The following is a 14230-nucleotide window of genomic DNA, read 5'->3' as shown; positions in this document are numbered from 1 at the left end:
ACCAAAAGCATTTATCAGTGACTTATCATTAGTCGTTATTAAAAAAAAAACTTCATTTGTGTAGAGTTATTGCTGTGGGCAGAAATTACCTCCTGCACCACTCTTTTTCGCAGCGAGGCTGAAGAAGCCTCTGACTGAACACACTTCTGTGTTCAAGACATCGTCTGATTATGATCTATTCTGATCTTGCTAATTCGTCTTATTAGGATTTTAGATTTTGTACGTCTTCCTCATTATGTGGCTAATCAAGCCATTTCCACTTTCAGTCGACTACCTGCATTGCTTCCTCTCTTCTTGAAAATGTAACAATAACTTCTGCTTTTACTACTTATGTGCTACAGTGGTGTCTTGTAGTGACATTTTGATATTTGTATTCCTACATAAGGAAATTAATTTAACATTTACAATTTTCTGTAGTTATTCAAGACATGTTTGCTCTCTAAAATCTTCTTTAAATCTAGGCTTAAAACATACTTATTTCAGATGGCTTTTAATACCCAGTAGAATGGTGACTTTTCTTTATTTATTATCTGCTGTAAAGCACTTTGGTACACCGAAATGGATTGTTGTAAAGGGCTGTATAAATAAATTACATTTACATTTACATTTAAAAAGCATATAGCATTAATTGTTTCTTGGACATTCATCTTACAAATGCATTCATTTGCTTGTCATAACACCGAAGGTGATACAGCTCCGCTAGTATATGTTGTACCTGAAACATGAGATCATCTGTTGTTGGTGAATAAAATGGTGAATAAAATGAGGTGACCGTCAGATTCTGCTCTGTTGTATGCTGACTGCTCCTCACTTTGACAGCCGTCAAATGAATGTTCCAAATGGGTCAGTAAAGGCGAGGTATGGATGAATTGGTATGTGAAAGCCACCTTTCATTTGTTAATTCATTTCATGGCCTTGCACAGAAGTTGGAGCCTGCACACGCAGACTGACTGAGAGTATATGAGCATGAATGTGTAATAGTGGAAGTCTTTTTTTTTTTTTTTTTCAACTCTCCCAGTTGCACTTAAACGAGGCAATTAAGCTCCAACTGATCAGCTGACGTGACAATGCCGCTTCCAGGCAGAGCTTGAAGGAGAAGAATTCCCCTCCAATGCAAATTAGACGTCAAGCTCTGTTAGGCCATTAGAAGCAAAATATTAATGTAGCAAAAAGCTACGTGACAACTGTAGAATGAATTAAGAGGAAACACAAACAGTCATGTTAGAAAGAAACTAGAACCTATATTTTAGTTAAGGTTTTATGTATTAAATGATGAAAAATCTAATGTTCCATACCAGGTCTTAACACTGTACATAACACAACACGTGTTACACAGTGTAATTATCTATTGAACAAAAAACTAAGCCTAAATGAAGAGGCAGAGTGTAATAAATTAAGTTGAAAATTTTCCAAGTTACTGCTGCTAAAGGTGGTTCTACGAGTTACCGAACTGTGGGCTGTACTCGTTTTTCACACAAAGTCTCTGCGTCTTGGCTCAGTTTTTGATTAAATGAATAATGACAGTGTAATATATGATGTTACATAACATCATCCGTCATGTGGTGTGTGTCCACGGTTGTATTTGGCTCGTTTTGAGACTCAGTAATAGCCAGATGTTTTTTCTATTATATATGTAAGACCTTGAAACTGAGAGGGGTTATATTTTTTGTTCGCAATGAAAAAGTTGATAGCAGAACAATATACTGTCAAAGAAAGAGATGTTAGAGTTCAATCTTTATTACAGAAATGCATGCATTGCATCACCGAGACAGGACTAAGAGAGCATGAGTAATCCGATAAGTGAAAACCAATACAAACCTTAAGGAGGAAAGTGCTGGTAATCGCATTAGCGGCGCTATATGAAGGTGCTCTTTACTGTATGTGCAGAAATGATGGAAGACTGGAAGAGACGAAAAGCGCACCTTTCCAGATTAATCTCATTTCAATAAGATTTCCCAACATCAAGAGGAAGAACCTTGATGAGAAAATAAGGTTCCAAGTTAAGAACGTGTGCCGATGAGAGCTGCTCAGTGCATTAACATGCAACGACTCAACACACAGGCCTGTGCAAACAGTGCTTTGAAGATTAGTCTCCAGCCTTTTGCGGTTGTACACACTTCTGTGATCCTGAGCGGAAAAAAAGGCACAGTTCGTCATCCTCAATTCTCCTCTTTGAAATTATGTTGATGATTTGGATGAATGGCAGCAGAAATGTCCCCTCTCTCTCTCTCTTTATCTATATCAGATTGAGATAAGGACTTTGGAAAGTAGAGGGAGGTTGAGGGATTCAGCTTCCAGCTCTCACCGGCTGCACACCGGATGCCATGGCTGGCATAGCACAGATGACAGGAGAGGTGGCACGCGGCCGAATGCTGGCGTACCTCTCTGCACCCTTCTCCTCTTTCAATCCCCTTCCCTAAAACTGGACAGCCATCCAGTCTGACAGTTACCAACATTCCTCTGATTAATGCCATACACGGCCTGTAAGGAAACACAAACACACTTTAACTGTTCAACTCTTGATGGTAATAGCACATATGCAAAAATGGATTCTCTTTCAGCTGTAGTTAGAAAACACTGCTACAAAACCCAGTCAGCCGAGGAGCTTATGATGATTTTATGGCTCCCTCTCATTTGCATCAAAACATAGTTTTACTGTCCTCAATTTTCCATCAACGGTTGATGAACCAGTTAATCACTAACAATGTGAGCGTCCAAGAAACAGCACGATGATGCCTGGCTACATATGGCAGATGTGATCTGACTGCCAGGGCTTTGGTTTTTGTGTGTGTGTTTTTTTTTTTCCTTTTTATTTTGGTGTCTTCTGTCACATAAAGTCAACAATCAAATATAAGCCATAATATTCTTTGAGTCATTGAAGATAAGCAAAAAACAAGAACGTGGCACAAGATGAAGACAGCATAATTACACAGAGCATTTCTATTTGAGAAGCTAAAAGAAGCCTTTATGCCCCTCTTAGTGTTTTTGTCTTACTTCCACTCATTCTGCTGTTGTTTTCACAGAGTTACCATGGTTGTTTGACAGTGCTGACAGCTATGAAAGTAAGACACAATAATAATGACTAACTCAAGCTTCACCAAATAGCACGATCATAATGAAAAACAAAATTGTATCAAGTGTAATGACAAAGTCCGCTCACATTGCATTTTGACTCCACATCGTGACCCTTCTGACTTCACAGGGGTCAACAAAGGAATGTATACAAAAAATAGTAGATAAGGTTAACTCTCAAAGTGAGCCACACCAATCACTTCATATTCCAACCATGGCAGTTGACAACGTTTAAATCTATGCTTGACTTCACACTGGCTGGCATTGTTCGCTTCTTATATATAGTCTGAGTTTGATTCAAGTTGCAACATCTCAGCAACACTTGAAGAGATTGCCATGAAACCTGTGTACCAACATCTCTGGTCTGTTCCTCTTGGCATTGATATAGATCTACCTAACTATAGTCCCAAAGTATTTGCAGCTGGAAACAAGTTTTATGTTTACATGTAATATGTGTCAGATTGCTCCACACTTAAAAATGATGTGAAAATCTCTCGAATGAGCGTTATCTGGAAAACTGCTTTTACAAATAGACCTATGCAAGAACATTTGATATGCTTGGTATTTTTGGAAAATAGCTATCAGAAATTTTTGCCAGTCGATGAAATGTCACCGGGAGTATAAGACAAGTATAAGAAATTGTTTATGCAATTCAGTGTTTGGGTGTTAATTGATCAATTCAAAATTAAATTAAGTAATAAAGAAGGAGCAAATGATGTGTTCCTTGAACTTTAAGTTGTAGTTTGTATATATATATATATATATATACAGTAAGGCCAGCTCTGAAGTAAATGAAAAACACAATGCACTACGAATATTTCGTAAAATACCACTTTATAGAAAATAAATAGATTTGGAGCCTGTGTGTTAATTTTTCCTGAGATTTTTCCTAAATAAAGATCATTTGCCCACAAACCTGTCAAGGGCCTATCATGATGGCTTTGTTCATTTTTACAGTCAGTGATGAACCACATCTGTTACCTCCCTGGAATATTTTGAAGACATTTATGGTGCATGTTATGAAGATGGGCTCCCCCCTCCCCAGTATTGACTGTTGAAGGACTGGAGGGAGAGGCTCGCATTCAGGAAAGTCTACCAAAGAGCTCCTGAGCAGACCTGGACCCGAGCACACAGTGGTGTTTGTGGGAGAGAGACAGCAGTGGAAATAGTCAAATCACATAAAGACGAAAACATATACAAACAATATCAATATGCTTCAGTCAAAAGTGGGGGATGGCTGGGGAGCAGAGGGATGTGTCCAATTGGAAATCTGGACCAATCAATGAGAGGCTCAAGCATGGTCTGTGTTATATTGAATCAGCAAGGACGGATGCAGTGGGAGACATGCTGCTGTGGTGGGCTGTTAGTGTTAGCATAGATTGGGTCAAAGAGCAGAGCTGAACAGGTGTTCTTTGCCCCAGCTGACCTACACTCCTTTGGCCATCACCCATCACACAGGAAATGTATGTATTCACACAAAAGTTGACATTTGTAATAAATGTGAGTATAACAGGCTCACAAATGAACTGGATACTTTCTTGTTTCATGATGATATGCAGTACATATTTACTTTTTTTAAAGTAGCCTCTCTGACTGCAAGGTGCGGCACCATATCATCGAAACTTGTCTAGTTTGAAACACCGTTGGGCTTAAACGTGTCATTGTTCATTTGTTTACGGATCACAGTCCAAGTCATACTGAGCATGACGGAGGAAAAAAAAAAACCCATCAGACCAAACATCACACAAAAACTTCACTTAGCAGGGAAACTCTGCAAGCTGTAAGTGCAGCTCAGCATCGTGTCCGAGGCAGCATTCATGCTCTCTGCTTTACACATTGTTCCTTTACAGGTTTTGGCATCCAGTAACAGGGTGGCACCCCCTCCTCTCTCCACAGTCCTGCCAAATGATCCAAGCCCCCCCAAAAAAAAGCTCAGTTGCCCCCCGAACATGCGGGCGTCACCACAACATCATCTTGCAACTCTATTAGACTGTAATTCATCCTCATTGTGTCACTTGATCTGGTGACAGCGGCTGATCTATTTATGCTGCTCTTTCATCCTTCTGTGAAGGGCATATCTCCCCACCAGAGAACACAAAGGCCCTTCTTTTCCTGCAGACTTTCCTTATGAAGATTTGTCTCAAGTGCAACAATGACCTAATGCATTCACAGAAATGACAATATGGTGTATAAATCCCTTGTTAGATCTCTGTCTTCTATCACATTTTCCTTTATCGGTATGAAGCTTCTGTAAATACAGCACTTTTCTCACAGTTACAGCCTACGCTCAGAATAAAACCTATTAATATGACCCAGAAGTAACACCGAAAGTGACCCTTGCAGCTCTTGATCATTGTTTTCCAACTGCTATCGATTTTCTGACCCAACCCTCAGCACTCTATTTTGCTGTTTTAGAAGTCCAGAGAAGAAAAATCAATGACTTGGGATACCCATGAGAGGCTGGGGATAAGTGGCAACAGGCCGGGATTAGCAAGGGTTCATCTGAGTCATAATATTGGGGAGGATCAGCTGGGGAACTGTCAGGGTGGAGGCAATGAAGTGGAAGCTATACAAAGGAAGAGCATGACGAATCAAACTGAAGTCATCTCAGCATATAGTCCCCCCCCACCCCTTCATGCTGAAGTGGAGTTCTTTAAGTGGAAATTAACTGAAGGAAAAAACACTTTATATGGATTTCCTGAAATTATTCACAGTTTTATTTAAAACTGAGATGACATCTGAGATGAAACGCAAAGGATTCAATGCAAGAATAAAAATGATAAAAGACTCAAGCTCATGAAGTGAGGGGTGTGACCCCCAGTGTTAGGTTTGCAAAATAACACGCAGTTAGATCTGTGTGTGTGTGTTTCCTTCCTCTCAAAGTATCTCATTTTCACTTCTTATTTGGGATCCACATTGAAATATATATATAAAATCACCATTCGATTTTTCACTTAACTGAGGGTAACAACTTGAGAAATAACCTGAGCATGCATCATTATGATTTTGGCAATCTTCTGACTTTTCTTTGAGAGCCACCATGAAGCTGACATTTATAAGTCTAAGTGAAATATCTCCAGGACATTCACACACCTCAGAGGATTACCTCTAAAAACTTTGTGAATCTAAAACTTTAATTTATCACCAAGGCTGGCCAACACTTTTGTTCTTGGCCTCCAAAATCAACAAAATTCCCACTGGCCTGAGCTGGGGGAAATCTTTTCAATATATTGTGGAGACGTCTTTGAAAGTAGAGGTTAAAAAAACCTTCTACATGTGTTCAGTGACTGGCCTCGAACTGATGCATGACAAAACGGCTCCTCTGGGGTCGCGATTGGTTGTGCTTATCACAGGCTTGGGGGGGGTGTCACCCTCTCCCTGTGAAAAAGCTGATGTCTTAAACAACAACACTTGAAGACGGAGTCTGACAGGAGAAGACTGAGCTTGGAGGTAAGACAACACAAGTCTACATTTGTTGCCATTAGACATAAGAATTACATCACAAGATGACACAACAAAACTCCCAGAGACTGCTTTGTTTGTTGGTGTCAAAGACAGAAAACATTGAAAATCCTCATATTCCTACTCTATGTTAATCGGCTATAGTTAATGTAAGAATCAAACCAAAAGACACGCAATGACTTCTGCATCTGGATATTCTTATGTTGCATTCATCAATTATTTTTAGTCACTAACAGTGGACTCGTTCCAACGACAATAGCGAGCTGTGTTTCTGCTTCTCTAATGAAAACTGCAGGCATTCGTGTTTTAGGCCGCGGCCTTTTTGAAGATTCCATGTTTTAATGTCATACGGAGCCCTCACAGTATTTCTTCTTTATAATGTAATGAAAGCAGATGGCCTTGAGTGTGGCTGACAGAGCCATTGGGGCCATTATCGGGGCAGCCGTGGCTGATGCAGCGGGTAAGATAAACTGCATGTATTATCTATCATAAAGCTAATCAGCGGCAGGGCTTTTTCACACTGTTAACCAGATCTTCCTCCCTCATTTCCAACATCTAATTAATTCATAGACCCTCTGTTTGAGGAGCACATTCTTAATTTCAATACCTCAGATCTGACATGTGTAAGATTATAATTTTTTTCCTATTTATGATCATATATCTGTAAAAGCTCTGTGTTATTACAGTGTAACGTTTCATTTAGTGAGTCATTGATTGATGCATTACGTGTTACGAGTCGCAAAGGAACATTATCTGTTGTGTTATCCATTGGTAACATGTGTACTTGCTGATAAAGCACATGGGCGTTGCCTTTGTTTCTATGAGTCACGTTGACCCTGCACATGTTATGAAATGTCAGTCCTACGACACTATCTAACAGCACATACAAAATGAAGTAACCCCAATGATTTTGGTTCTGCTTCATAATTAATTCAGATTTAGATTCGGGTTTCTTTCACATCTGTAGTCTATTCCATCGTTGACAGACCTCTTAGAGCATGTTAAAGACATAAGAACAATGTGTGATACTGAATGCTCCGCTGTCTATTATCACCATCTTTTGTACTTGTGTATTAACCAAACAGCCCAGCCTATGCACTGGATCTACAACCCAGACAGACTGAAAGAAGTTCTCTCCGACCTGGAGCCCTGTCCAGAGTTTCGGCCTCAGTCAGCGAATCCTTTTTACCGCAGGACAACAGGCGAGCAGACCTGCTATGGAGACCAGGCGTACGTCCTGTTGGAGTCACTGAGTCAGTGTGGAGGTACTGGATTTCACCCAGACAGGCAGCAATGGTGTACCATATGCAAACATTATATTTTCATCTCTCCATCTGTGTTAAAATTGGTTCCATTGCCAGAACAATGTCATCTTTGTGTAGATGAAATTATAGGACATTGTTAACGGTGAGCGTTAGCTGTTCTGGAAGCTTTTCTAACTGTAAGAACTCATCATCAGCTTCTTCTTGAAAATGACAAGCTTTTTCCTTTAATATACGACATAAGGCACCTTTTAACATGGAAGGGACGTAGCATCAGAGCGTTTATTAGTAGGCAAGCATTGAATGGAAATGCCTTTAAATCCTTTTGTGTCATGTTTGGCAGATGTTGACGTGGAAGACTTGACCAAGCGCATCTACAAGTTCTTCGGACCAGGAACGGTGTATGATCTGCCTCTGAACGATCCGTACAGGAAGAAAGGAGGTGCTGTGCCTTTTCAGCTGTTACATAACTGTCAGTTTCACCACAAAACATGCCAATATTGTTATTTCCATATAGGTAAATCACCAACGTTAAAGGCCCAAAAGGATGTGAGGGCCTCTGTTACTATCTAATTACACTGTAGCTAATGTTTTCTTCTTCCTGCCAGGCCAGTCCCTCTATGAAAATGTTCCATTCGGAAGGACTTCCCTCTTCTTGGTTGATGTCCAGCACTTTAAAAATAATGTATACATATATATATGCGTGTGTGTGTGTGTGTGTGTGTGTGTATTTACTATCAAGATGTCATATAAAACAAAGAGTTGCAGTAAATTACTATAACAGCGCAGCACACCTTTGGGTCCAATAAACTGAGGAGAGCTTTATGTCTTGGACTTGAGTAACAGGAGCTGTGCTTTAGACAGTGATATCCGTCATGACTGAACAAAGAGAGAGCTCAACTCACAGAAACTTTTAACTGCTTGCACAGAGAGTCCGAGAATGTTTCTTTTTGCGATTCGTCTCATCTTTCCTCTATAAAAACATCTCCTTGTTGCAACTATTAGGTCCCAAAGCCATTCTCCCCATTGACGGCCCATGGAGGAACGGGAGCCTGAAGGCTTTCTTCAGAAACGTTGATGCTGGCAAAGAAGAAACCGGTAAAGAGCACAGATGTCAAACGCCTACCACCCGGAGTCTCTCGTTTTCAGGCTCTAAACCCTGTCTTGCTTGTGTGTTTTTGAGGCTGTGATGTGGACTGCCAGATGGACGGCATCACTAAGCTTGCTCCAGTGGTGGCCATGTTCGCTGGGAGACCTGAGATGCTGGAGAAGGTGGAGAAAGCCATACGTGTCACCCAGAACAACGACATGTGTGTAGCTGTGACGCTGGTTGCCGCAAGGTAGGGGGCAACACCGATGTGTACAGATACCATAGAGGAAGAGATTCTCCATCTGTGTGTTTGACTTTGCTTTTATGTGTGACGTCAGGTTTCTAGAGCATTTCATCCTGAATGGTCCTGATCCAGATGCTCTGGATAAAATTCTGGCTCAGCTGAATGACCCTAAGAGACAGAACCCTCAGGAGCTGGACAGGGCTGTCATTGGTAAGGAATAAATGTTCCTTCATTATAAAACTTCAGTTTAACAATTGATGGTATCTTAAAAAAGAAAAATAGTCATAATAGGCCTCGGTTCAGTTAAAATGTACCCATTATTACATTTTACTTGCTGAGTAATACACTTAATTAAAACACAATGATTTACATGGGCTGTATTTAACCTGCCGTCCTCCAAAATGCTGTTTTACTTTGCACAAAGCTATCCATTTATGTTTAACCATCATTTAGTGTGATGGTGTAAGACCGAGGTATTAAGATGAGTGAGAAAGGGAAGAATGACATCATTGGATACGAACCGTGGATGATACTGTGTGTGAAATGAGCTGTAACATCTATCCAATCAGGAAGCCTCTTAAGTTTAATTTCAGTGGCATGGCATTAATGAGAAGGCCTGTGGCGACAAGCATTTCGTCAGGATGGGGTTTTTTTTCTTTTGCATGAAATGCCATACAGCTTGATTGTCCAATTTGTAGTTGAAGTTTGGTTTTCTCTCATCCTTCTTTTAAGTGAGTCCAATGAGGAAAAGAGGCGACAGAAAATATTGTTTTTCATCAAAGTTTGAGATTTGTCCTTGAGTCTTTTGTTCCAGAGTCTGAAAGATTAACTGCATATCTCACCTCTCTCTCCCTGTGTCTCCGCCAAAGCACAAATCACCCAGGTGAAAGACAACTTAGCCAAAGCATCCCATGAGCTCATACCTGCTGTGTACAATAACACATGAGGTAAGTCAGTAGGCAGCAGCAGGACTCAGGTCTGTTGACTTGGCATCGCCTGCACACCCTTCCCCACAGTGTAGCCGTTATTAGGTCCTCTCGTCTTTGATCTCTAATGGCGCCACTCCTCTGTCCTTTTCATTTCGCCATTCCATGCTGAGTTGACTGTCAGGATTTTCCTACCTAAAAGGTTGTAAAGAATTCTGCCTCCTATATGTGTCCAAGCTACTAAAAACCCTTCACAAAGCAAAGCAAGCCATGGCGTTTTCAGGCAGTAATGTTAACATGTCTTTGAATTAGATTCTATTTACATGGTTATTTATCTTACTGAGTTTGGGTTTGTGTCCAGGTTTGCCAGGTGCATTCCAGGGGGCTCTTCATGGAGTACTGACACTAAAACAGCTGGATGAAGCAGTCAGGGACACCATGCGCCGCGGGGGATGCACTGCCAGCCGAACCTCCTTCATTGGAGCTTGTTTTGGGGCACAGGTACAGTAGAAAGTGCCTGTCAGGCATCGGGTGCTTCTCAAAGTCAAGTTCATGGCAATGTTTCTAGCATGTCATGTCGTCAAATCTCGCTTAAGAACTGTTGCCATGTCAGACTCAAGGATCCTTTGAAGGGTTCAGTCTTTCGCTCGGTAAAATTGCAAGGATGCCTCTGCAGATCCTCCTGTCAAAGCACCCACAATCCTTTGAGCATGTTAAAGATGGTGAAATATGTGCAACAAACATTTTGAGTTTGTTTAATGTTTGTCAATTATGAGACCTATGCCCACTAGACAGGAATGTTTCCTAGCATGCGAAGAACGTGACTTCACAGGACAAATTCTACCAAGGAAGCATCCTTGAATTTTAAGCACTGATTGTCACGGATTCAAATCAGTAATCATTTATCTGAATCCCGGATATTTGCTTTTTTTCTTAGAAAGGTTCCTAACTGACCCAGCAGAAGTCACAATAAGGGCAATTCAAATTCTTTAGATACAAAGGAGCGGAGCTTAATGCTTCCTTGGTTAACGCCCTCAGATCAGGAATCACTGGAAATGTAAATAAAAACAGAGTGCAGTGATTTGCAAATCTTATGAACAAATATTTTATTCACAATAGAACACTGAAAACACATAAAATGTTGAAAGTGAGATATTTTACAATTGTATTGAAAAGTAGTAGTTCGGCAGCATCAGGTCTTAAATAAGTTGGGACAGGTCCACGTTTCCCACTGTGCAGCATCTCCCATTCTTTTGCCAACAGTCTGTGAACATCTGGAAACTGAGGAGACCAGTTGTTGGACCTTTGGGAGGGGAAAGTTGTTCAATTCTTGTCTGATATAGAATTTTGGCCACTCAACCTGGGTCTTCTTTGTTGTATTTCACGATGCACTGAATGTTTTCAGTTGGGGAATCAAACCTGGAACCCTCTCGCTGTGAGGCAACGGTCCTAACCACCACACCACCGCGTCACGGTGTTGTGCCGGCCATATATAGTGGCCACGATGCACTAGTAGTTGCAATATTCTCCGTCACAGAGGTGTCGTTGTTACGTGAAGGTTTCCATTAACTATGGCCCCCGTCAAGAGCAGGAGGAGTAGCATTGTCATCAATGATCAGCATTCTCGCCTCTGCTTACATAATAGCTGATGAGCCTGCAGAGGTTGAAATTTCAGCAGGTGTGTTATCACCATTATAGTCTGATTTTTAAGTCTATTGTGTTACCTTTTCTTTGTTATGAAATAGTGTGCTTCAATGGACACTTTTGGGAATTGTCGTTGCCTTTCAGGATGCAATAATTATAATAATAATAACAGTTCGGTTTGCTGTTTTTCTTGCTTATGCTGTTTCAATGCAGTGTCATACAGGTGCCTCTACAGACGCACTTCCTTGTGGAGCCTGTTTTCGAATTGGTCCATCCGGTTTGTCGTTCTCTGCGCGCGCCAAGTTACAAATTGACTGGTGCATGACTACGCGCCGTGCCGCCTTTTCATGACGCACGCCAGGCAGAAATACGTCATTTTGACGTCACACGGCGTGAGCTACGCGTAAACTATAAAACAAGCTTAATGTGCCCCCATACCATCAGAGATGCAGTCTTTTGAACTAAATGCTGATAATGAGTTGGGTGGTTCCTCTCTTCTCTATTCCAGAGGACATGGCATCCATGATTCCCAGCAAGAGTTTTCTCTTTTCTTTCAACCACAGAACAGTTTTCCACTGTTCAATGACAGTCGATTTAAAAGCGCTTTGACCCAGATAATATGGCTGATATATGGCGAGCAGTAGCACCTATGTTGACAGAGAAGCAGAACAAGGGGAGCAAAGTAAAGTGAGAAAAGGAAGGGGTCCAAGAATAGACCCCTGAGGCACTTCACAGCAGAGAGACACTGGAGAAGACATAGAATCATTGAGACTAACACAAAAACTTCTGTTTAACTTAGTTGATTGTGGATAATTTGACCCTAAGACCTTCCTCTGGATCAGTAAAACATTTAACTAATATGTCTCATTAAATAGTAAAATGTCTTATTTTCAACATTTGATAGCTTTCCATGTTTAACTGTGAATTAAATATTGTTTAAGGAGGTTTGCAAAATGCTGCCCTCTGCTTTAATGTACTTGTTTTTTTGGAAGTGGGGTTGTATGGCACGAATGGGAGAAAACAAAGAGTTGTGTTCACTTCTGTCAAATGAAAGAAAACAAACCAATTCTCACTCACTTTTCCATATTCTCATTTACGTTTGTGGAACTCCTTTGATCAGTTCAACAGTGGCCTCAGATATTTCGAGAGTTCTGTCCTTTCTCGGTGCGTTTAACCAACATCTCAATGTATTTTCAGACCGGTCTCCAGGGAATCCCAGAGTCATGGAGGAAGAGGACATTTCGATACCCTCTGCTGTTGGAGCTGGCTGAAAATGTGGTCAAAAAAAGTCAGCAATCATAGTTTAGCTTCGATTTTGCCCTAAATGTGCCTCGTGTGTCACCCGCCAGGTAGTTAAGCAGCATAGATGGGTGCATATTAGAGCTTACCTAAAAACTTTCTGCTGATACAGATGTGCTTTGATACAGCAGTCTATGACAGTTGCATTCTAAAGTCTTGTGCTGAATGAAGCTTGAAGCTATATGTTCTGTCAAAGCCTCATCATGTAAAAAAGTGGAAGTTTGGCTAACCTGTATTCCAAATAAAAACCTCTGACTGTTACTGACTTGTCCGTGTGGTTCCGTTATATTCTGTAAAAGCAGCAAAATGAGCAGCCGGGTTGCATGATCTCAGGAAACACGTCAGATGGGAAAATAGTTTTTCTGATGACAAGTTCTGGCAGGTTTGTGTCTACTTGTACTTTCTGTTTTTGTGAAGTAAAATAGCAACAACAGGCAGATTTACCACTGGAACAACCTCAGACTGAAACCTACTGCTGCCTCAGAGGAGCCGCACCGCCTTTGTAAAAGTGCTGACTTCAATGTTCACATGGTTAAAGCATCCACCCCGACACTTCTAAAAGTTAGCCAAGCATAAAGCATCACTGGAACCTTTATAGCTTTGACATTCTGTGGTTACATAAAAAGAAAAATGCAATGTGTAACCTACTCAGCTGTTTTTAAGGTCTACTTGTTGAAAAATTATTAAAGTGAAATATTCAAACTCTGAAGCATTTTGTGGATAACCATGTAAATCAATATCTGTATATCCTGTATTAACCCAAAACAGGAAGTTCTGTGTAACAGCAACACAAAAAGTTGCCATTAAGCAGTTAAAATGCATCACAGGAGGGCTCTGAACCACTGTTTAGATGAGTGGAAAGGCCGCCGCTGACAGCGTATTGGAAGCCTACAGAAGGGAAGTCTCCCTCTGCCTGACTTCCTCCCACCCAGCAGGTAGCAGGCTCAGTCTGCCATAATCACAACCAGACCTTGCGGGTGTTTTTGTTTTTCCAAAATGTGCCAAACTCAACTTCTTTATCAGGGTAAAGTGTAAATATGTAGATAAGAAAATCAAAAACAAAATGCAGACACGCAGGCAATCCATGACAGCTGTCAACAAAACATGACGAGAAAGTTAGTTTTAGGGGTTAAGGTCAGTGGATATTTCTAAATGCGAAATAGTGTCAATGTCCTCCAATAACAAGCAGGTTAGCGTGGTGCCTTCAATGTGCCCTTTAAAATTCATGATA

At 40.9% G+C, this 14230-nt stretch overlaps 1 protein-coding gene across 2 annotated transcripts; it reads left to right on the top strand.

Moving 5' to 3' along the window:
- The first annotated feature begins 6474 nt into the window (after positions 1–6474).
- Positions 6475–13269, top strand: LOC140284625 (crystallin J1C-like). 2 transcript variants are annotated; one of them, XM_072378541.1, is made up of 10 exons: positions 6475–6522; positions 6928–6994; positions 7620–7799; positions 8140–8238; positions 8802–8894; positions 8980–9136; positions 9225–9340; positions 10000–10077; positions 10418–10557; positions 12898–13269. In XM_072378541.1, the coding sequence occupies exons 2-10, from the start codon at positions 6928–6930 to the stop codon at positions 13000–13002; spliced, it is 1035 nt and encodes a 344-aa protein (XP_072234642.1). In that variant the 5' UTR covers positions 6475–6522; the 3' UTR covers positions 13003–13269. The 2 variants fall into 2 exon arrangements, with proteins under 2 accessions (XP_072234642.1, XP_072234643.1); XM_072378542.1 differs by having other exon boundaries at positions 6477–6522; positions 6925–6994.
- Positions 13270–14230: the final 961 nt, after the last annotated feature.

Source organism: Leuresthes tenuis, unplaced genomic scaffold, assembly GCF_036924035.1.
Source record: "Leuresthes tenuis unplaced genomic scaffold, fLeuTen1.0.hap1 SCAF_24, whole genome shotgun sequence".
NCBI lineage: Eukaryota > Metazoa > Chordata > Actinopteri > Atheriniformes > Atherinopsidae > Leuresthes > Leuresthes tenuis.
Note: the sequence above shows the minus strand (reverse complement) of the source record. Positions and strands in the feature narration are given on the sequence as shown.